The sequence below is a fragment of the Macaca mulatta genome, chromosome 19 (genome assembly GCF_049350105.2).
Source record: "Macaca mulatta isolate MMU2019108-1 chromosome 19, T2T-MMU8v2.0, whole genome shotgun sequence".
Lineage (NCBI taxonomy): Eukaryota > Metazoa > Chordata > Mammalia > Primates > Cercopithecidae > Macaca > Macaca mulatta.
Window position 1 is genome coordinate 46,899,091 of NC_133424.1, and position 22,977 is coordinate 46,922,067.

General features: G+C 52.0%; 2 protein-coding genes and 1 long non-coding RNA gene across 9 annotated transcripts; 2 read left to right on the top strand and 1 right to left on the bottom strand.

Moving 5' to 3' along the window:
* Positions 1–1,604: 1,604 nt before the first annotated feature.
* Positions 1,605–2,823, bottom strand: LOC144337416 (uncharacterized). The gene is made up of 2 exons (XR_013410511.1): positions 2,724–2,823; positions 1,605–2,461 (listed from the first exon to the last, which is right to left on the bottom strand). It is a non-coding gene; the product is annotated as an uncharacterized LOC144337416 (long non-coding RNA).
* Positions 2,824–4,472: 1,649 nt separating this feature from the next.
* On the top strand, positions 4,473–7,640 carry ETV2 (ETS variant transcription factor 2). Of its 3 annotated transcripts, XM_015123687.3 has the most exons (7): positions 4,476–4,886; positions 5,165–5,257; positions 5,360–5,443; positions 5,711–5,791; positions 6,021–6,500; positions 7,002–7,114; positions 7,421–7,640. In XM_015123687.3, exons 2-7 carry the CDS (start codon positions 5,188–5,190, stop codon positions 7,619–7,621), a joined length of 1,029 nt encoding a protein of 342 aa, XP_014979173.3. In that variant the 5' UTR covers positions 4,476–4,886; positions 5,165–5,187; the 3' UTR covers positions 7,622–7,640. The 3 variants fall into 3 exon arrangements, with proteins under 3 accessions (XP_014979172.3, XP_014979173.3, XP_077838438.1); XM_015123686.3 differs by having other exon boundaries at positions 4,473–4,886; positions 5,165–5,443; XM_077982312.1 differs by lacking the exons at positions 5,711–5,791; positions 6,021–6,500.
* Positions 7,641–11,943: 4,303 nt separating this feature from the next.
* On the top strand, positions 11,944–22,848 carry COX6B1 (cytochrome c oxidase subunit 6B1). 5 transcript variants are annotated; one of them, XM_077975863.1, is made up of 5 exons: positions 11,944–12,054; positions 12,993–13,099; positions 14,849–14,968; positions 18,546–18,646; positions 22,660–22,848. In XM_077975863.1, exons 3-5 carry the CDS (start codon positions 14,860–14,862, stop codon positions 22,711–22,713), a joined length of 264 nt encoding a protein of 87 aa, XP_077831989.1. In that variant the 5' UTR covers positions 11,944–12,054; positions 12,993–13,099; positions 14,849–14,859; the 3' UTR covers positions 22,714–22,848.
* The last annotated feature ends 129 nt before the right edge of the window (positions 22,849–22,977 follow it).

Genomic DNA, 22,977 nt, shown 5'->3' on the forward strand with positions numbered 1-22,977 from the left:
CTTGGGGACACAATGGTGACTAAAAGTCCTGGGCCTTGCACCCTTAGAGCTCAAGGTCCAGTGGCAGAAAATAGGCTCAATGCCCTGACAGTAAGAGCCCAGAGTGGTAAGGGCAGGATGGGGGCACCCAGGGCACTGACCTGTGGGTGAGGGGGCCCTTCCTGAAGGAACTGTCCACCCCCAAGTCTCTTCGGGCTTTCCAGCTTCTCCAGTCCGCCACGCCCAGCCAGCTCGCCGCGCTCTAAGTCTCGGCGGGCACCTCTGCATCTCTGTCTCTGTGGGTACCCCTCCATTTCTTGTCTCTAAGCCTCTATATCCCTTTTGGTCTCTGTTCTTTCCTTTGAAGCTGGGAAATGAAAAAGGAGGAGAGACCCACAGATGGAGAGAGAGAACAGAGACTCGGGGTCTGTCCCCCTCTTTTCCCAGCTCCAAGCTGGCCTCTGCCTGTCTGAAGAGGTGTCTGTGCACGGACTTGAATGCCAGGCTGAGAGCTTAAGCTTTATGTAGAAGGCAGCAGCAAACCCCGAAAAGCTGAGAAAATTCAAGCAGCAGCAAGGTCCTAGGCAGCACAGATGTGTACTGGGCGCGGTGGCGCAGGCCTGTAATCCCAGCACTTTGGGAGGCCAAGGCACACAGATCACTTGAGGTCACGAGTTCAAGACCAGCCTGGCCAACATAGTGAAACCCCGTCCCTACTGAAAAATACAAAAATTAGTTGGGTATGGTGGTGGGCACATGTAGTCCCAGCTACTTGGGAGGGCTGAAGCAGGAGAATCGCTTGAACCCCGTAAAAGGTTGCAGTGAGCCCAGATCGCACCACTGCACGCCAGCCTTGGTGACAGAGTGAGACTGTCTCAAAAAAAAAAAAAAAAAAAAAAAAGCCCTGAGACCACCACTGTGGCTGGAAGTCTGGAAGGAGGCTGGGGCAGGGACCAAGCCAGAGGAGGGAGATGGCATGGTCTGAGTATGGGGAGGAGAGGGGGGTCTCCCAGGGACACAGCCATCAGAACTCTCCATTAGGAGGGAGCAGATTGGGCAGGACTTTGTGGGGCATAAGTCGGGGGATGGACAATACCAAGGCCTCTCAGGGATGGAGGTCCCCCAGGAGAGGTGTCGAATTTCTCCTGTTCCTGTCTTCCCTGCCTTACTGCCCCCTCTCTGACGTCACATTTTCCAGTCCGGTCAGAGGCTGAGAGCCTCCCTCCCTGGCAGGAAGTGCCCTTTAGCCCCCTGCCACCTGGGCCAGACCACCCAGCCCCAGGATCCTCAAAGCCCCTTCCCCCCATCACTAGTCTTTCCTACCCCGACCCCCCTTGTGATCACTGCAAGTATAGGGGCATGGGAGGAGATGGGAGGAGAGGATGGCTCCAGAAAGGACGCTTCCAAATGCATGTGATTCTCACTTCCGAGTGGGAGCAGAACAGTGGGTACAGGTGGACATGCAGAGTGGGGCAACAGGCACTGCAGACTCCAAAAGGCGGGAGCGTGGGGGAAACTGAACGGTTACCAGTTGGGTACGTTGTTCACTATTTGGGTGCACTAAAGGCCCAGGCCTTACCGTGACATGTATCCAGTAAGGAATCTGCACTTGTACCCCCTAAATGTTTTATCTTTTTTTCTTTTTAATGTACATGAGTCTTCCTGAGAACAGGGAGAGACACACACAGAATGTGGCAGGCGGAGGTAGAGATGGCGCTGTGAGCAGGAGGCTCAGGCAGAGATGAGAACCATCAGAGACTGTGCAGTGGGAAGGGAGACGGGGAGAAAACCAAGAGACAGATGGAGACAGACAAGGAGATGAGATAGGAACACTCAAAGACAGATGGGGAGGGACAGAAATGTCAGAAGAGACTGAGTGACAAAGCCTCACTGGAATCAGGCCCATGGCAACAGAGACCCAGCTTTAGAGATGCCAACCTGAAGAAAGAGGACAGGGAGACATGGAAAGACAGTCAGAGGCCAGCTTCAAGGACAGGAAGCCAGGACTCCCTTCAGGCCCCTGCACTGGATGGACAGAGGGACCAGTGATGCTCCAGGGCTCTGTGGCTCACCCCACACTGATTCCATCCCAGTCCCACTCCCACCCCATGGGACCCCATGGAGCCCAGTTTACTTTCTGTAAAACGGAAGGAGGAGCAGTGCCCCCCGATCTCCAGAAGAGCAAGTAGTTAATGATCAACAGGCTGCGTGGGGATTGAAAGATGCCTATATGCAAAAGTTACTTTTAATGGTAAATATTACGCACTTATTAAAATACAGCAGGATGGGCTGGGCACGGTGGCTCATGCTTCTGATTCCAGCACTAAGGCTAAGGCAGGTGGATAGCTTGAGGCCAGGAGTTTGAGACCAGCCCGGCCAACATGGCAAAACCCCATCTCTACTAAAAACGCAAAAATTAGGCTAGGCATGGTGGCTCACACCTGTAATCCCAGCACTTTGAGAGGCCGAGGCAGGTGGATCACTTGAGGTCAGGAGTTCGAGACCAGCCTGGCCAACATGGTGAAACCCTGTCTCTACTAAAAATGCAAAAACTAGCCAGGCGTGGTGGTGGGCACCTGTAATCCCGCTACTCGGGAGGCTGAGGCAGAAGAATCACCTGAACCTGGGAGGCAGAGGTTGCAGATCGAGACTCCCTGTCAAAAAAAAAAAAAAAAGAATTAGCCGGGCATGGTGGTGTGCACATGTAATTCCAGCTACTTGGGAGACTGGGGCAGGAAAATCACTTGAGCCTGAGAGGCAGAGGTTGCAGAGAGCTGAGATCGTGCCACTGCACTCCAGCCTGGGTGACAGAGAGACTCTATCTCTTAAAAAAAAAAAAAAAAAGGCTGGGCGCAGTGGCAAGCCTGTAATCCCAGCACTTTGGGAGGCCAAGATGGGCGGATCACGAGGTCAGGAGATCAAGACCATCCTGGCTAACATGGTGAAACCCCGTCTCTACTAAAAATACAAAAAAATTAGCCAGGCGTGGTGGTGGGCGCCTGTAGTCCCAGCTACTCAGGAGGCTGAGGCAGGAGAATGCCCACCCGGGAGGCGGAGCTTGTAGTGAGCTGCGATCGCGCCACTGCACTCCAGCCTGGGCGACAGAGCGAGACTGTCTCAAAAACAAAAAACAAAAACAAACAAAAAACTATAGCACGATGGGCACAGTCTGAAGCCAAGTTACCTGGGTTAAGGGTTGCAGACTTAGCGAATAAAAATATAGGACACTTGAGGGGCACGGTGGCTCACGCCTGTAATCCCAGCACTCTGGGAGGCTGAGGCGGGCCTATCACCTGAGGTCAGGAGTTTGAGAACAGCCTGGCCAACATGGTGAAACCCCATCTCTACTAAAAATACAAAAAAATTAGCTGGGCGTGGTGGCACTTGCCTGTAATCCCAGCTACTTGGAAGGCTGAGGCAACAGAATTGCTTGAACCTGGGAGGTGGAGGTTGCAGTGAGCTGAGAGTGTACCACTGCACTCCAGCCTGGGTTACAGAGCAAGACTCCGTCTGGAAAAATATTATATATATATATATATATACAGGACACCCAGTTATTGAATTTAAATGAACTATTTTATAGTTTAGGCATGTCCTAAATATTTCATGTATGTATGTATATGTTACATGTATAGCTGGGGTTTTTTTTGTTTTTTGCTGAATTATTTGAGCAAGTTACAGACTTTTTTTTTTTTGACATGAAGTTTCACTCTTGTTCCCCAGGCTGGAGTGCAATGGCGTGATCTCGGCTCACTGCAGTCTCCACCTGCCGGGTTCTAGTAATTCTCCTGCCTCAGCCTCCCAAGTAGCTGGGATTACAAGCACCCGCCACCACGCCCGGATAATTTTTTTTATTTTTAGTAGAGACGGGGTTTCACCATATTGGACAGGCTGATCTCGAACTCCTGACCTCAGATGATCCACCTGCCTCAGCCTCCCAAAGGGCTGGGATTACAGGTGTGAGTCACCGCACCCAACCACAAGTTACAGACATTATAACATTTCATCTCTGAGTTCATTTCCTAAATGATATTTCATCCTGAATACCATTATCAAACCTAAGAAAATAATTCTATATTTCATATTCAGTTCATACTCCAATTTCCCCAATTGTCCTAAACTATTACAGCACGGAAGGCATGGGGTCTGGAGAAGGGCAGTGGGAGGATGTCTGCCTTAATTTCCCCCTTCATCAAATGAGAGTATGTATTGTACTTGCCTCATAGAAGGATGCAATGAAGGCGCATGGCACAGTTGGTTTCACACAATGAGCCCTCATTTAATGTTGGCTGTTATTGCTACTATCGTTATTGTTGAAATTGTTTTTGTCAATATTGTTATGATTGGCACTCCTGGGAAGCAGCCCCCAGGGGCCCGGTGGGGGATTGGGTCGGCCTTCACTCCTGCTCCACCCCCTGCAGTTACTCTGCCGATTGTGACGTCAGCTGACGCTGGGGGCGGGTGGGAGAATCTGGCCGGAAATCCCTCTTCCTGTTGCAGATAAGCCCAGCTCAGCCCAGCTGACCCCAGACCCTCTTCCCTCACTCCCCCCATGTCGCAGGATCAAGACCCTGAGGCAGAGAGCCTGTTCACCAAGCCCCCCGCCCCGCCCCCATCACCCCGTAAACTTCTCCAGCCTCCGCCCCGCCCTCACCCAGCCCGCTGTTCCCCAAGCCCCGCTCCAAGCCCACGCCACCCCTGCAGCAGGGCAGCCCCAGAGGCCAGCACCCATCCCCGAGGCGGGGGTCGCGGCTCGGCCCCGCCCCTGCCCCTGCAACTTGAGCCTGGCTGCGACCCCTGCTCTGACGTCTCGGAAAATTCCCCCTTGCCCGGGCCCTTGGGGGAGGGGGTGCATGGTATGAAATGGGGCTGAGACCCCCGGCTGGGGGCAGAGGAACACGCCAGAGGTGAGCCATGAACTGAGGACTAAATGCCTGGGTGTCTGGGTTAGGAAGGACCTGGGGACTAGACTCCCAAGAGGCCGGGGGCCTGGACTCCTGGGTCTGAGACAGGAAGAGAGAGCTGGGGTCCCTCACTCCCGGGACCAAGATTCTAGGCTCCTGGGGAAGGAGGGAGCGGAGGCCTGGACTCCTGGCTGTGAGGGAAGCCAGGGCTGGGGCCCAGACTCCAGGGCCTCCAAGTGTCACCAGCTCACCCATTGCCATCTGGACTTTTCCCTACCCAGAACACTCAGAAGGCATCGCATCCATGGACCTGTGGAACTGGGATGAGGCATCCCCACAGGAAGTGCCTCCAGGGAACAAGCTGGCAGGGCTGGGTAGGCTGCCAGGGCTGGGTAGGCTGCCGGGGCTGCCACAACGTGTGTGGGGAGGGTGTCCAGGTGGGGCCTCTGCTAACCCTAAACCCTTATCGCCTGCAGAAGGAGCCGAATTAGGCTTCTATGTCCCTGATGTGGCACTCCAAGGGGACACGCCGACAGCGACAGCAGAGACATGCTGGAAAGGTGGCTGCGGGCTGGGACCCCTGAGTGCTGGAAAAGAAGCGGGGAGGGTGGAATCCTAGGGAAAAGGGAGGAGGGGGGCCTGCCTAGGCTCCTGGGACTGGGTGGGGAGGGGCCGCGTGCTTGACTCCCTGAGGGTGAAGGAAAAGGGGGCGCGGGGTGCTGAAATAGGGCCTGGGGGGTCATAACTCCCAGTCCCTGACAAGTAAAGACCACAGAGTGGGTAGTTGAGGGTTCTCTGTCATTGCTCACACTCCTCCATAAACTCAGGTACAAGCTCATCCCTGACAAGCTTTCCACAGCTGGACTGGGGCTCCGCGTTACTGCACCCAGAAGTTCCATGGGGGGCGGGTGAGTGTGGGGAGAGGCGGTGGGAGGAGGGGACTGGGGTCCCGAGGCACCAGGGCTGGAGGTGTAGACTCCCTGATCTTTGAGGACTGAGAACACCTGCGCTCTCAAGGTGGCATGGCCTGGATCAGGGACAGCCCGGCCCCAAGTGCCAGGGCTGAGAGCTTAGACCCCTAGAGTTTTTGAGGGTGCACCTGGGCTCCCCTCACTCAGGGTCCGTTACTCCTCACAGAGCCCAACCCTCAGGCCCTTCCGTGGTTGGGGGACTGGACAGACGTGGCGTGCACAGCCTGGGACTCTTGGAGTGGCGCCTCGCAGACGCTGGGCCCCGCCCCTCCCGGCCCGGGCCCCGCCCCTGCTGCCGGCTCCGAAAGCGCCGCGGGCCACAACTGCATCCCCGCGGAGGGAGGGGCCACCTTGTGGTCGCGCGCCCAGGCCGCCGGGAGCAACACCACCTGGGACTGTTCTGTGGGCCCCGACGACATCACCTACTGGGGCAGTAGCCTGGGCGGGGAGCCGCGCACGGACTGTACCATTTCGTGGGGCGGGCCCGCGGGCCCGGACTGTACCACCTCCTGGAACCCGGGGCTGCGTGCGGATGGCACCACCTCTTTGAAAGGGTACCAGAGTTCAGCTCTCACCGTTTCCTCCGAACCGAGCCCGCAGTCGGACCGTGCCAGTTTGGCTCGATGCCCCAAAACTAACCACCGAGGTGAGAAGACCACAAAGACTGCAGGGAGGGCGAAGCTGGAGTCTTGAGCTGGGACCCAGGCACCTAAGGGGGCGGGACCCGAGAGACTGACAGCGAGGGGGCGGGGTTTAGGGACCATGGACTCGAGGGAGGAGGGGCCGGTGGCCCGCACTCCTCTCCTCCAGAGGGCTAAGACACTGGTAGTCTTATAGGGACCAAGGGGGTGAGGAGGACCCAGGCTGCTGGATTATATAAAACGAAAGCGATGAAGGCCCAGACTCCTGGGTCTCCAAGATGTGGAGGCCAAACTGCTAAATCTCTGAGACTGGGGCCCTGGACGCTTGAGTCTCCAAGACTGACTGTTGGGTCCCCTATATAGAGGGATTTGAACTCGTGGATCTCAGAGAAGGGGAGGATCCGGACTCCTGGGTCCCGAGTTGGGACGACCCGGACCTCTAGATCATTGAAGTGGTGTGATCTAGGGCCGGGAAGACTGAGTGTGCCCCTCCCTTCATCCCGCAGGGCCCATTCAGCTGTGGCAGTTCCTCCTGGAGCTGCTGCACGACGGGGCGCGTAGCAGCTGCATCCGTTGGACTGGCAACAGCCGCGAGTTCCAGCTGTGCGACCCCAAAGAGGTGGGGCAGCTCCCCCGCCCAGCCAAGTCCTGCTCTGTTTTCTCCAGTTCAATTTAGCCCCGCCCAAGGGCTAGGTTCAATCGCCTAGGCCTTGGCCCCGCCCCTCCCCGGCCCACTTGGGGCCCCGCCCAACCCTTCTCAAACCCAGTCTCCCGCCTGGACTTCTGCCTCAACCAACCCAGTCTCCACCCGGCTCCGCGGGGCCTCGCCCAGGTCTGCACTGCACACCGCCCCCAGGCCCGGCCCGCCCAACTATTGCCAAGCCCCGCCCCTTCCCACTCCGACCGAGCCCGGCCTCTGTCCTAGGTGGCTCGGCTGTGGGGCGAGCGCAAGAGAAAGCCGGGCATGAATTACGAGAAGCTGAGCCGAGGCCTGCGCTACTACTATCGCCGCGACATCGTGCGCAAGAGCGGGGGGCGCAAGTACACGTACCGTTTCGGGGGCCGCGTGCCCAGCCTAGCCTATCCGAACTGTGCGGGGGGCGGAAGGGGAGCAGAGACACAATAAAAATTACCGGTCAGACCTCTTGGCGCGTGCTCCTCTGCTGCATTCTTCCCGCTGATACTGACTACACGCGCTAGGGAGCCTAAGTGTGCAGCTCCACATGTTGGAATTTGGCCTCCCCACCTCGGAGACCCCAGGCGTCTGGGCCTTCATCTCTTTCCTCTCACATAATCCAAGAGCCTGGATCCTTGCTCCCTAAAAGACTGTAGTGCCTTAGTCCTCTCCTCCCCGAAGACCCTGGAGTGCGGGCCACCAGCCCCAAGTCTCTTAAGCGCCTAGGTCCCTAAGCCCCGCCCCTCGCTGTCAGTTTCCCGGGTCCCGCCCCCTTAGGCCCCGCGTCTCGACTCAGCCTTCACTCCCTCCGCAGTCTTCGCGGACCACCCACCTCCGTGGTTAGTTTTGGGATAACGAATCACCTACCTCCAGTGCTGGGCAATGACCAAAGGAGACCCAGACCCTTAGGGAGCCTGCCATGTGCCCGCCCTGTGATGAGAGAGGCAAAGAAACTAAACCCAAAGCCCATAGGGCCTACTGTGTGCCTGCCCTGTGTCAGGACTTGTAAAGGAATCAGACCCAATCATGAGAGTATATCTGCTGTGTCCCCTTAAAGAGAAGACTCAGACTCCGAAAAGGGCTTGCTGTGCTGTGTGTCCTCCCAGTGCAAGGGATCGTCAAGGAATTAAAACTAGTGCTTGCACCCCAACACCACTCACCATTTCCCCACTCCAAGCTTGACACAGGACTCAGACCAACACTCTAAAGACAGCCTACACCATTCTGAGAGCCACTGAGCTCCTAAAGAGAGCCTGCTGTGTGGTCGTCCTGTGGGCGATGCTGGGGATAGAGCAGGGACGAAGACAGCCGTGGACCCTACCCTCAGGGAGCTCACAGTCCAGTGGGAAGACAGACCCATCACCAGAATGTTTTGAGCTGGGATGAGAAGACTCCAGGGGATCGAGGGGGCCAAAAGGAGAGACCTGACCTAGCCCAGGAGGAGAAGGGTCAGGGGAGACGCCCTGGAGGAGGAGACAGCTGATTTGAGAAGTCAGGTAGGCAAAGAATGTTTCAGGCAGAAGGAACAAGATCAAAGGTCCAGAGGTGGACGATCTCATACCACTGCTCAAAACTATCAATGTGGGCCAGGCATAGTGGCTCACACCTGTAAACTCATTAATTTGGGAGGCTGAGGCAGGAGGACGGCTTGAGGCCAGGATTTCCAGACCAGCCTGAGCAACATAAGGGAGACCCCCATCTCTGTTAAAAAAAAAAAAAAAATTTAAAAATAAATGTGGCTACAGCAGCAACAGGGACCAATTCATAAAGGATCTGTGGGCCATGGTGAGGAGCCCAGACTTTGTCTCCAGGGCTCCTGAGGAGCCATCGAGGGTTTTGTTTGTTTTTAGAGATGGAGTCTCACTCTGTCACTCTGGCTGGAGTGCAGTGATGCAATCTCAGGTTACTGCAACCTCCGACTCCCAGGTTCAAGCAATTCTCCTGCCTCAACCTCCCAAATAGCGGGAATTACAGGCGCGCACCACCACACACAGCTAATTTTTGTATTTTTAGTAAAGATGGGGTTTTCACCATGTTGGCCAGGCTGGTCTGGAACTCCTGACCTCAGGTGATCCGCTTGCCTTGGCCTCCCAAAGTGCTGGGATTATAGGAGTGAGCCACCATGCCTGGCCCCCATCAAGGTGTTTTAAGCAGGGAGAGGGATTTGGGTTTTAGGAAGACCTCATTGCAGGGGATGAATACATGCATGTAAACAGGTAATTCCACAAATAACCACAATGTTGATGGACACAGAATGTGTAAGAAGAGGTCCGTAACCCAGTTCCATCTGGACACTGCACCTCAGATGGTGTGGGAGAAGCTTTAGAGGCCAGACAGGGGAGGAAGGAAAGCAGTTCTCTTTCATAGCTCCCTCTCCTAGTCCCCAAATGCTTCCTTCAGTTCCACAAGAAATTCTTGCATTCAGCAAATATTTATAGAGTACTTCCTGTGTACCAGGCACTGCTTTAGATACAATGGTGAATAAGGCAGACAAAAATTCTTCCTTTATGATGATTCTTTTCTATTGAGGGAGGCAAAAAGAGGTAAACATAATTTAAAAGAACAGATATAGCCGGGAGCGGTGGCTCACGCCTGTAATCCCAGCACTTTGGAAGGCCAAGGCGGGCAGATCACCTGAGGTCAAAAGTTCAAGACCAGCCTGACCAACATGGAGAAACCCCATCTCTACTAAAAATACAAAATTAGCCAGGTGTGGTGGCGCATGCCTGTAATCCCAGTGATTCGGGAGGCTGAGGCAGAAGAATCGCTCTAGCCTGGGAGGTGGAGGTTGCAGTGAGCCAAGATCGCACCACTGCACTCCAGTCTGGGCAACATGAATGAAACTCTGTCTAAAAAAGGACAAATTGGCCAGGTGGGGTGGCTCACGCCTGTAATCCCAGCATTTTGGGAGGCCGAGGTGGGCAGATCACCTGTTCAAGACCGAGGTCAGGAGTTCAAGACCAACCTGACCAACATGGTGAAATCCCTCTCTACCAAAATCACAAAAATTAGCTGGGAGTGGTGGCGTGCACTTGTAATTGCAACTACTCGGGAGGCTGAGGCAGGAGAATCACTTGAACCCAGGAGGAGGAGGTTGTAGTGAGCCAAGATAGTACCACTGCACTCCATCCTGGGCGACAGAGTGAGACTGAGTTTCAAGAAGGAGAGGAGAGGAGAGGGGAGAGAAGGGGAGGGGAGGAGAGGAGAGAAGGGCCAAATTGTGTAGATCATTTATAAGGACATTGGCTTTAGACTAGAAGTCAGACCCGTGTTCCTCTGGCTGGGTGGACATACTGCAGAGGGCAGCTGGAAGCCAGGAGACCAGGGAGTGGGCTGCTGCAATAGTCCAGTCTGAAGGTGATGGTGGCTTAAACCAAATGTGCTAGAGGAAGATTATGGATATAGTTACAGGCAGAACCAACGGGATTTCTTGATAGGTCAGCTCTCAGGTGTGAGAGAAAGATCGGAAACAAGGACAACTCTGTGGCCAGAGGACAGAGTTAGCCATTTTCCCAAATGGAATCCTTTCTGCCAGACCCTTCATAGATCCAAGCTTTAACTCCTAACCCCACCTGCCTGGGATGCAAGACTGGTTCTTGAGCTCTTGGCCACTCAAATCTTTGTTAATCTGTGCTTTCAGAGGTTTGGGAAAAGATGGTAACCAGCAGGGAGGTAAAATCTGGGCATTCCTAATACCCTGACGAGTGACACCTAGGGAGAGATTGGTTCGTTTTCAATCCCCTAACAATTGGCGCTCTAATTATTTAATATTATAAGGGTAGGGATTTCTGTGTTTTGTGCAGCGTGCTTTCTCAACCCTTATAGAAGTGCCTGATGGCCGAATACAGTGGGTCACGCCGGTAATCCTCACGCTTTGGAAGGCCGAGGCGGGAGGATCGCTTGAGACCAGGAGTTCGAATCCAGCCTGGGTAACATAGCAAGACCCCATCTCTACAAAATGCATATATATGGATCCAGGAGTAGTGGCGCGCACCTGTAATCCTAGCTACTCGGAAGGCTGGGGCGGGAGACTCGCTTGAACCCAGGTGGTGGAGGTTGCAGTGAGCTGAGATCGCGCCACTGCTCTTCAGCCTGGGCGACAGAGCGAGACCATAGAGTAAGACCCTGTCTCAAAAAATTTAAAAAGGGCCGGTCGCGGTGGCTCACGCCTGTAATCCCAGCATTTTGGGAGGCCGAGGCGGGCGGATCACGAGGTCAGGAGATGGAGACCACGGTGAAGCCCCGTCTCCACTAAAAATACAAAAAATTAGCCGGGCGCGGTGGCGGGCGCCTGTAGTCCCAGCTACTCGGAAGGCTGAGGCAGGGGAATGGCGTGAACCCGGGAGGCGGAGCTTGCAGTGAGCCGAGATCGCGCCACTGCACTCCAGCCTGGGCGACAGAGCGAGACTCCGTCTCAAAAAATAAAAAAAATTAAAAAAATAAAAGAAAAAACATTTTTAAAGAAAAGAAATAACCGACACAGAAAAAGCGTTCAATAAATATTTCTTGCATGAATAAAAGTAGTTTCTCTGGGACATTTTTACCCGCACCCACCCTCCAGCCAGCCCAGGGATCTATAACGCTCCCTCGGACAAGACCCGGTAACCACAGGCGCCCGAGCCCCAGCCGCGCAAGCTCACGATTGGGCCAGAAGTGATGATGAACAAGCATTCAACTCAATAGAAAGTCGTAGTTCTCTTGCTGGGCGTGGCTTGAATGGCTTCGGTTGCCTCCTCCTGCGAGGGAGCTCTAGCCTCTGGAAAGACTCCTCCAGTCCCCACCTCGCTCAGCTTCCGGCTGGTCATAGTTCCGCTTCCTGTCCGATTCTGGTATCTTTGCTGAGGGTGACATTGAGCTGCAAGTTGCATCTGGGGTGCCTTTAGGTGAGTGTGGAGGGTTCTGGAACCTGGGACCCCAGTCTAGCGGGCCGAGGAGCCGGACCCCAGCTTCCCTGAGAACGGGTTGAGGCTTCCGGCTGGCGGCGTCCGGCCTCCCTGCGCCCCGGGGCCCTGTTCTGTTCATCGTAAGGTCTAACAATGATACGGTTCTTCCTTGATGCCGGGCAACGTCCCAAACAACTTTAATTCATTTAACTCTCTCAGCAGCCCTGTGAGAGAGGGCCTGCGATTATCCCCTTTTGTCAGTAAACAGGCTCAGAGATACCAAGCGACCTAGCTGAGCCTACACAGCGAGCAGGATTTGACCCAGGAGTTTGTCCTCCAGGGCTCTTCACGGCCAATTCACAGGCGTGGCCTCCCGCGGCTTGCCTGGGCCGCAGCCTGGCTCCCGGGTGTCCAGTCCATCCTCCCTTTTGGACGGTGGAGGGGCTGCAGCGTCATTTCCGATGCACCCTCATCCTCAGATACCGGGTCGAGATCTCGCCGCTAACGATCCTACCGATTGCGTCTGTGCCCCAGCAGCTGGTGTTTTACACCCCACCTCCCCACCGAAAGACTGTTTTAGTGCTCCGGACCCCCACCACCACCTTGCGTCGCTTGAATCTGACACTGCTCTGCAAGTCTCTGTATAGCCCCACGACTCCTAGGATTCACTGGAATATAGTAGACACTTTCTCTCAGGTTCCTGACGAACACTGTCATTTCTTCAGAGACATTATATTAAAGGTTTTTAACCCTGAGTCCGCAGGGTTGGTAGAATTCAAGGAATGCTAGTACTTGAATTGGGGTGGGGGGTGGAATTACATCTGTGTTTTTACTAACCTTTTGAGGTAACAGCCTCGGTCGTACTAGCAGCAGCTGTGATTTTGTTAGCAATCAAAATCATATATATTCCTTTTTTTATTTTTTTCTCCTTTTTTGAGACAGGGTCTCTGTGTCACCCAGGCTGGCGTGCAGTGGAGAAATCTCGGCTCACTGCAACCTCTGCTTCCCTGCGCAAGCGATCCTACCTCAGTAGCTGGAACCACAGGCATGTGCCACCACACCTGGCTAATTTTAATTTAATTTAATTTTATTTTTTGAGACAAGGTCTTGCCTCCCGAGTAGCTGGAATTACAGGTACATGCCACCACCCCAGCTAATTTTTTGTATTTTTAGTAGAGTCAGGGTTTTACCATGTTAGCCAGGCTGGTCTCGAACTCTTGACCTGAGGCGATCTGCCCACCTCGGCCTCCCAAAGTGCTGGTATTACAGGCGTGAGCCACCGCTCCCGGCCAATTTTAATATTTTTTTGTAGAGATGAGATGGGGTTTCACCATGTTGCCCAGGATGGTCTTGAACTCTTGGGCTCAAGCGATCCTCCCACCTCAGTGTCCCAAAGTGCTGTGATTACAGGTGTGAGCCACCGTGCCCCACCCAAAATCACAGATATTCTTATATCACATTATAACTGCAAATGTCACAAAGTACTATATTCATTTATGATTACTTCAAAATTGTATTTTTTTTTTTTTGAGACAATGTTTTTCTCTGTTGCCCAGGTTGCAGTGCACTGGCACAATCTCGGCTCACTGCAACCTCCGCCTCCTGGGTTCAAGCGATTCTCTTGCCTCAACATCCAGAGTAGCTGGGATTGAACCCAGGTGGTGGAGGTTGCAGTGAGCTGAGGTCGCACCACTGCTCTCCACGCGAGCTAATTTTTGTATTTTTAGTAGAGACAGGATTTCACCATGTTGGCCAGGCTGGTCTTGAACTCCTGACCTCAGGTGATCCACCCCCCCCCCCCCCCCGGCCTCACAAAGTGCTAGGATTACAGGCGTGAGCCACTGCACCCGGCAAAAATTGTATTCCTTAATGAATCCTCAGCTGGATATAACTGGTTTTCTTTGTGATGCTGTGCAGGTTTTTTTCTCTTCTTCGTGTACTCATGGAACCTATGCAATTTTTAAATACATTTAAACATATTCAGGCTGGATTTTGTGGCTCCCTCCTGTAATCTCAACATTTTGAGAGGCCAAGCCAGACGGATCATTTGAGATCAGGAGTTCGAGACCAGTCTGACCAACATGGTAAAAACCTTGTTTCTACTGAAAATACAAAAAAATTAGCAGGGCATGGTGGCGGGTGCCTGTAATCTCAGCTGTTCGGGAGGCTGAAGCAACAGAATTGCTTGAACCTGGGAGGCGGAGGTTCGTGAGCCTAGATGGTACCACTGCCCTCCAGCCTGGGTGACAGAGCAAGACTCTGTCTCAAAAAAAGAAAAAAAAAAATTCAGCGAGAGGTTTATGGGATTCATCAGACTGCTGAGGAGTTTGTGGCACCAAAAAGATTAAGAATCTTTGCAGTGTAGATTATGCCAACAACGGAGGCAGCCCACCATTTATATTTATGCTGTTTAACCTTAGAAAGTCACTTAGACACCCTGTTCCTTCCTCGTCTGGGCAATGGTGATAGTAATAATTCCTACCTTTTAGAGTAAAGTAGGAGTAATGTGTGTAGAACAGCACCTGGCATGTAGTAAGCACTCAGTGAGTGTTAGCTCATGTTATTTGGGGACCAGGCTTGATTTTGCTGAGGAGTTGTACCCCAACCCTGCCGTGACCGCCACATTCAGATATGTGAATTCGCCTTGCCCCTCATCTCTGTGTATGTTGAGAGGCAGGAACTTGTCCACACTCAGCCCATTCTTCTGTGCCTGCCCTCTTCCATTGATCCTGGGTAGTCTGGCTTGCTGAGGGGCCCTGGGGCCCCTGTCAACACCCACTCCTTTCGCCTCCAGGATTCAGCACCATGGCGGAAGAAGACATTGAGACCAAAATCAAGAACTACAAGACTGCCCCTTTTGACAGCCGCTTCCCCAACCAGAACCAGACCAGGAACTGCTGGCAGAACTACCTGGGTAAGCAGGACCTTTCCCTGGCCACATACCTCGAGTCACTCACCGCTTGCCTCTTCCTAGAGGACTCATCCACCCCAGCGTCCTCCCTTTTGTTCTGAACATCCTTACTCTGGAAGGCCCATACCTCTCATCACCTGCTGTTCAGGTCCAGGCCAGGGTTATAAACTTTAGTTCCTGCAATGATTTTTTTTTTTAATTTAAATTTTTTATTATTATTATGTTTTGTTGTTGTTGTTGTTGTTGTTTTCCGGAGATGGGGTCTCACTGTCACCTAGGCTGGAGTGCAGTGGTGCAGTCATAGCTCACTGCAGCCTCAACCTCCTGGGCTCAAGAGGTCCTCCTACCTCAGCCTCTCGAGTAGCTGGGACCACAGGCCCACACTACTGCACTTGGCTAATTTTTTTGTAGAGAAGAGGTCTCGCTTTGTTGCCCAGGCTGGTCTCAAACTCTTGGCTTCATGTAATCTTCCTGCCTTAGCTTCCCAAAGTGTTGGGATTATAGTTGTGAGCCACTGTGCCTGGCCCCTACAATGATTTTTTTTTTTAAGCTGTATGTGTGTGTGTAGTGTAACATGTACAGAAAGCACATAACAAACATATACAGCTAAATGAATAATTCTAAAGTGAACCCCTTGTGCAACCATAACCTGGATAGAAAAGCAGACGTTGCCCACACTCTTATCTCCCCACCTTCTTTCTTTCTTTCTTTCTTTCTTTATTTATTTATTTTGTTTTTTCGAGATGGAGTTTCACTCTTGTTGCCCAGGCTGGAGTGCAATGGAGCGATCTTGGCTCACTGCAACCTCTGCCTCCTAGGTTCAAGCGATTCTCCTGCCTCAGCCTCCCTAGTAGCTAGAATTACAGGCATGTGCCACCATGCCCGGCTAATTTTGTTTTTTTAGTAGAGATGGGGTTTCTCCATGTTGGCCAGGCTGGTGTCGAACTCCTAACCTCAGGTGATCCGCCCACCTCAGCCTCCCAAAGTGCTGGGATTACAGGCATGAGCCACCGCGCCCGGCCCCTGCCTTCTTTATGTCCTGTCTGGAACACAACACCCTGCTCTCCCCAGTAGAGAAGTGACCCCACTAACTGGGGGTGATCACATCTTTGTTTTTGTTTTTGTTTTTTTTTTTTTTGAGACGGAGTCTCGCTCTGCCGCCCAGGCTGGAGTGCAGTGGCCGGATCTCAGCTCACTGCAAGCTCCGCCTCCCGGGTTCCCGCCATTCTCCTGCCTCAGCCTCCCCAGTAGCTGGGACTACAGGCGCCCGCCACCTCGCCCGGCTAGTTTTTTGTATTTTTTAGTAGAGACGGGGTTTCACCATGTTAGCCAGGATGGTCTCGATCTCCTGACCTCGTGATCCGCCCGTCTCGGCCTCCCAAAGTGCTGGGATTACAGGCTTGAGCCACCGCGCCCGGCCTGTTTGTTTGTTTTTGAGACTGAGTTTTTTGCTCTTGTTGCCCAGGCTGGAGTGCAATGTCACAATCTTGGCTCACTGCAACCTCCCCCGCCTCCTGGGTTCAAGCGATTCTCTTGTCTCAGCCTCATGAGTAGCTGGGATTACAGGCACCCACCACCATGCCCAGCTAATTTTTTGTGTTTTTTGTTTTTAGTAAAGACGAGGTTTCACCATGTTGATCAGGCTGGTCTTGAACTCCTGACCTCAGGTGATCCACCCGCCTCGGCCTCCCAAAGTGTTGGAATTACTGGCGTGAGCCACTGCACAAGGCCTCACATCTTTGTTTTACCACCATGTTTTTTATTTTATTTTATTGTATATATGTTATGTATATTATGTTATTTTGTTATGTTATTGATGGAGTTTCTTTCTCGTTGCCCAGGCTGGAGTGCAGTGGCACGATCTCAACTCTCTGCAACCTCTGCCTCCCGGGTTCAAGTGATTCTCCTGCCTCAACCTCCTGAGTAGCTGGGATTACAGGCGCCCGCCACCACACCCAGCTAATTTTTTTTTTGAGACAGAGTCTCGCTCTGTCGCCCAGGCTGGAGTGCAGTGGCGTGATCTCGGCTCACTGCAAGCTCTGCCTCCCAGGTTCATGCCATTCTCCTGCCTCAACCTCCCTAGTAGCTGGGACTACAGGCACCCGCCACCACGTCCGGCTAATTTTTTTGTATTTTTAGTAGAGATGGGGTTTCACCATGTTAGCCAGTATGATCTTGATCTCCTGACCCCGTGGTCCGCCTGCCTCGGACTCCCAAAGTGCTGGGATTACAGGTGTGAGCCACTGCACGTGGCTTTTTTTTTTTTTTTTTTTTTTTGAGATGGAGTCTGGCTTTGTCACCCAGGGTGGAGTACAGTGGTGCCATCTTAGCTCACTGCAGCCTTCACCTCTCAGCTTCAAGCAATTCTCTGCCTCAGCCTCCTGAGTAACTGGGATTACAGGCACCTGCCACCATGCCTGGCTAATTTTTTTTATTTTTTTATTTTTAGTAGAGACAGGGTTTTACCATCTTGGCCAGGCTGGTCTTAAACTCCTGACTTCGTGATCCACCCACCTCAGCCTCCCAAAGTGCTGAGATTACAGGTGTGAGCCACCGTGCCTGGCCAATTTTTTTTTTTTTTTTTTTTTGAGACAGAGTCTTGCTCCGTTGCCCAGGTTGGAGTGCAGTTGTGCAATCTCAGCTCACTGCAACCTCCGCCTCCTGGGTTTAAGCAATTCTCCTGCCTCAGCCTCCTGAGTAGCTGGGACTACAGGCACGTGCCACCACACCCGGCTAATTTTTGTGTTTTTAGTAGAGACAGGGTTTCACCATGTTGGCCAGCCTGGTCTCAATCTCCTGACCTCGTGATCCACCTGCCTCAGCCTCCCAAAGTGCTGAGATTACAGGCATGAGCCACCATGCCTGGCCAATTGTTTGTATTTTTAATAGAGACAGGGCTTCACCATGTTGTCCAGGCTGGTCTCGAACTCCTAACCTCAAGTGATCCACCTGCCTCGGCTTCCCAAAGTGCTGGGATTACAGGTGTGAGCCACCATGTGCAGCTACCACCGTGTTTAGATTCACCTCTTTGTGAACTTTATAAATACTGTGTGTTTTCTTTTGTGTTTGGATTTTTTCATTCGAATACCTTCTCAGATCTATACATGCTGTGGCATATAACTTGCTCATTTTCATTGCTGTTCAGTTTTCTACAATTTATTCTACGCCTGGACACTTGTGTGATTTTCATTTTGGAGTTCTTTCAAATGATGTGGCTGTAAACATCTTTATAAATGTAATTTTGCTGGATGCGGTGACTCCCACCTGTAATCCTAGCACTTTGGGAGGCTGAGGCAGGCAGATCAAGACCAGCCTGGCCAACATGGCGAAACCCTGTCTCTACTAAAAATACAAAAAATTAGCCGGGCATGGTGGCAGGTGCCTGTAATCCCAGCTACTCGAGAGGCTGAGGCAGGAGAATCACTTGAACCCAGGAGGAGGTAGGGGTTCCAGTGAGCCAAGGTCACACCATCGCACTCCAGCCTGAGTGACAGAGCGAGACCCTACCTCAAAAAAAAAAAAAAAAAAAAAATGTGTTCCAGCTCTTGATCTGGGCTGACTTGAACCCCTTTCTTCACAGACTTCCACCGCTGCCAGAAGGCAATGACCACTAAAGGAGGCAATGTCTCTGTGTGCGAATGGTACCAGCGTGTGTACCAGTCCCTCTGCCCCACATCCTGGGTATGTGCCTCCTACCAGGGCCCTTGGGATGCTGGGGTGGGGTCTTTGCAGAGGGGAGCGTGGTGGCTTGGTGGGAGCTCATCTGTGAGGGGCAGAGGGAGGACAGGGCTCCACACTGTCCCAGGACTCAATGCCTTTCCTCCCTCCTAGAACTGCCTCCCTTTCTCCTTCTGTTGATGCCTCTCAACCAGTCAGGGCTCTCAGCTGAGGTGACCAGGGCATCTTGCTAGATGTAGCTCACTCATGCACTCTCCAAATACACACTCAGCACTGGGTTCCCATCCCTGTATAGCTCACAATTCTGTGCAGTCCTGTCCTTTTTTATTATGAGCATTTTCTTTTTCTTTCTTTTTTTTTTTTTTTTAAAGACAGTCTTGCTCTGTTACCAGGCTGGAGTGCAGTGGCGCGATCTTGGCTCACTGCAACCTCCGCCTCCCAGGTTCAAGCGATTCCCCTGCCTCAGCCTCCCAAGTAGCTGGGACTACAGGTGTGCACCACCACGCCCAGCTAGTTTTTTGTATTTTAATAGAGATGGGGTTTCACCATGTCAGCCAGAATGGTCTCGATCTCCTGACTTCATGATCCACCCGCCTCGGCCTCCCACAGTGCCAGGATTATAGGTGTGAGCCACCACGCCCCGCCCTATTATGAACATTTTCAAAGTAGAGAGAATAATTCATTGACCCCAAATACATCCATCACCCAAAGTGAATAGTTATCAAGATTTATCCACAGTTTCTTCATCTACCCTTTTTCTTTTTCTTCTTTCCTTTGCTGAAGTATTCTAAAGCAAGTCCCAGACACATCATTTCACCCCTGCCTACTTCAGTGTAGACTTCTAAATAATGACACAGTAAGAGAGTCCCTTCAGCCCTGATCTGAGCAAATCTGTTGTCAATATTTAATAGCTCTTTGCTATGCCCCTGCCCTTTGTTTAAAAAGCAAAAACAAAAACAAGTTTTTAAAGACAGGGTCTCACGATGTTGCCTCGGCAGGACTCGAACTCCTGGGCTCAAGTGTTCCTCCTGCCTCAGCCTCCTGAGTAGCTGGGACTATAGGCATGTGCCACTGTGCCTGCCTCTCTCTGTGTCTCTCTCTCTCCCCCCCCCACTTCCTCTCTCTCCCTCTCTCCCTCTGCCTCCCTCCTTCTCTCCCTCTGTCCTTCTCTCCCTCTCTCCCTGTCTCCCTCTCCCTCTCCCACTCTTTCTCTCTTTCTTTCTTTTCTTTTCTTTCTTGAGTCTCACGCTGTTGCCCAGTCTGGAGTGCAGTAGCATGATCTCGGCTCACTGTAACCTCTGCCTCCTGGGTTCAAGTAATTCTCCTGCCTCAGCCTCCTGAATAGCTGGGACTACAGGCATGAGCCACCACACCTGGCCCAATTTTTGTATTTTTTTGTAGAAATGGGGTTTCGCCATGTTGCCCAGACTGGTCTCGAACTCCTGAGCTCAAAGCAGTCTGCCTGCCTCAGCCTCCCAAAGTGCTGGGATTATAGGCGTGAGCTACCACATCCAGCTGAATCTTTCAAAATAAAAAAAAATTACCCTTCTTTAACTTGGCAATTCCACATCTAGGCATGCTACAAAAATCTTCATGTACAAAGATGCCCATTGCAGAGCTGTTTGTAATGGGGAATATTTGGAAATAACCCAACTTAAAACATTTATCTTGATAGTCTTTATGGAGACTGTGGTGATCTACGTGCTGGCACACGGAAAGAATGCTAAGACACAGGAAAAGCAAGTTGCAGAACAATCTATATAGTAGGAGTCAATTTGCAAGGATGGAGTTTTTATGGTGTGGTGTGTGTATGTAAATAAAGTAGGCATACACTGATGGCACTTATTATGGGCCAGCTATGTTGTTAGCACTTTGTTTTTTTTTGTTTTTTTTGTTTTTTTGAGATGGAGTCTTGCTGCTCTGTCTCCCAGGCTGGAGTGCAGTGGTGCAATCTCAGCTCACTGCAACCTCCGCCTCCCGGGTTCAGCAATTATCCTGCCTCAGCCTCCCGAGTATCTGGGATTACAGGCGCCTGCCACCACGCCCAGCTGATTTTTGTATTTTTAGTGGAGACAGAGTTTCACCATGTTGGCCAGGCTGGTCTCAAACTCCTGACCTCAGGTGATCCACCTGCTTCGGCCTTCCAAAGTGCTGGGATTACAGGCGTGAGCCACTGTGCCCGGCCATGTTAGCACTTTACATCACATGAGGTCAACATGCTAAAACAACCGTATGAGGTAGGTACTATTGTTAGTATCCTCATTTTACGGAATTGGAAACTGAGGCCCAGAAAGGTTGAGTAACTTGCCCAAGGTCACACAGCTCGGAAGTGATGGAGCAGGGATTCAGATTCAGTCTCTCCATTGTCCATGCTTTCATCCACTGTTCCTTTCACCAGTGGTCCTCACCCTTTTTGGCACCAGGGACGGGTTTCATGGAAGACAGTTTTTCCACAGACAGGGTTGGGGATGGTGTAAGGATGAGTCCAGCATATTACATGTATTGTCCACTTTATTCCTACTATTATTACAATATATAATAAAATAATTATACAACTCACCATACTGTAGAATCAGTGGGAGCCCTGAGCTTGTTTTCCTCCAACGAGATGGTCCCATCTAGGGGTGATGGGAGACAGTAACAGATCATCAGGCATTAGATTCTCATAAGGAGCGCACCGCCTAGATCCCTGGCATGCGCAGTTCACAATAGGGTTCGCACTCCTGTGAGAATCTAATGCCGCCGCTGATCTGACAGGAGGTGGAACTCGGGCAGTAATTTGAGCCTTAGGGAGTGCTTGTAAATATAGTTGAAGCTTCTCTCGCTCACCTGCCGCTCACTTCCAGTTGTGCGGCCCAGTTCCTAATAGGCCACAGACCAGTACCTGGTTGGGGCTCAGGGACCCCTGCCTTATAGCATAAAATGTGAGCACATATGTATATAAAAACGTTTATGCTTGTAACTGCCTGTGAGGCCCACAGAGTAGAGTGTTACTTTCAGGGAGTGTTAATTTGACATAGGCCTTATATGGGCCTTTTCATCTTTTTTTTATTTTTATTTTTATTTTTGTTTTTAGAGAGACAATCTTGCTCTGTCACTCAGGCTGGAGGGCAGTGTGCAATGGTAGCATCATAGCTCACTGCAGCCTCGAACTCCTGGGTTCAGGCAGTTCTCCCACCTCAGCCTCCCTAGTCACTGGGACTACAGGTGCATGCCACCATGCCTGGCTAAGTTTTGTATCTTTTGTAGAGACAGGGTTTTGCCACGTTCACCAGGCTGGTCTCAAACTCCTGGGCTCAAGCGATCCTTCCACTTCCACCTCCCAAAGTGCTGGGATTATAGGCATGAGCCACCATGCCCCGCTTGTTTTTTGTTTTTTGTAGAGATGGGGGTCTTGCTGTGTTGTCCAGGTTGGTCTCAAACTCCTGAGCTCAAGCAGTCCTCCTACATTGGCCCCGCAAAGTGCTGGGATGACAGGCGTGAGTCCTGAGTCACCACACCCAGCCTCTATCATCATTTATACTAAGCATTGCCTGTGGTCAGTGGTGGGATTGCACTGTGTATTCCGTTTGGCACCTTTTTTGCACTTGACTGTATATCTTGAAGATCATGCCATTCATGCCAGAACATAAATCAGCCTCGTTTTGTTTTTTCACAGCTGCCTGCTATTCCATCTCCCCTATTTGGACAAACAGCATAGTGTTGACATGAGGTTTTCAAAGCAGGGCCCACCCTTGGAGCTCTGTACAGTGACAGATCTCCCCATCGACAGCTCTGCAGTGGGCCTGGGGTTTTCCTGCTGCCTGTTACTCTCCTCCCAGCACGTCAGCTTGTTCAGAACAGTGATTTCTGTCTTTTGGGGTCACTGCTGATTCCCCGGCCCCTGGAATAGAGGTTGGCACACAGCAGGTACCTGTGGATATTGGTTGAACAAACAGGTGGGCAAAGTGAGGAAGATAAGAAGTCCCCCCATGCGGTTTCCCTACCGCGGTGGGAATAACACTGTCTTTCCACAGGTCACAGACTGGGACGAGCAACGGGCTGAAGGCACGTTTCCCGGGAAGATCTGAACTGGCTGTACCTCCCTGTCTTCTGTCCTCTGTCCTTCTCCCAGGATGGTGAAGGGGGACCTAGTACCTAGTGATCCCCACCCCGGGATCCTAAATCGTGACTTACCTGCTAATAAAAACTCATTGGAAAAGTGAGACCATGCGTGTGAATGGGCTAGGCAGTGGCAAGAAGCTGGGCTGGAATCAGTGCCCTGACCAGGGAGGGGCTTCAGTGAGTATTTTTTCTGTTTTGTGTTTATTTTTTTAATTTAATTGTTTTATTTT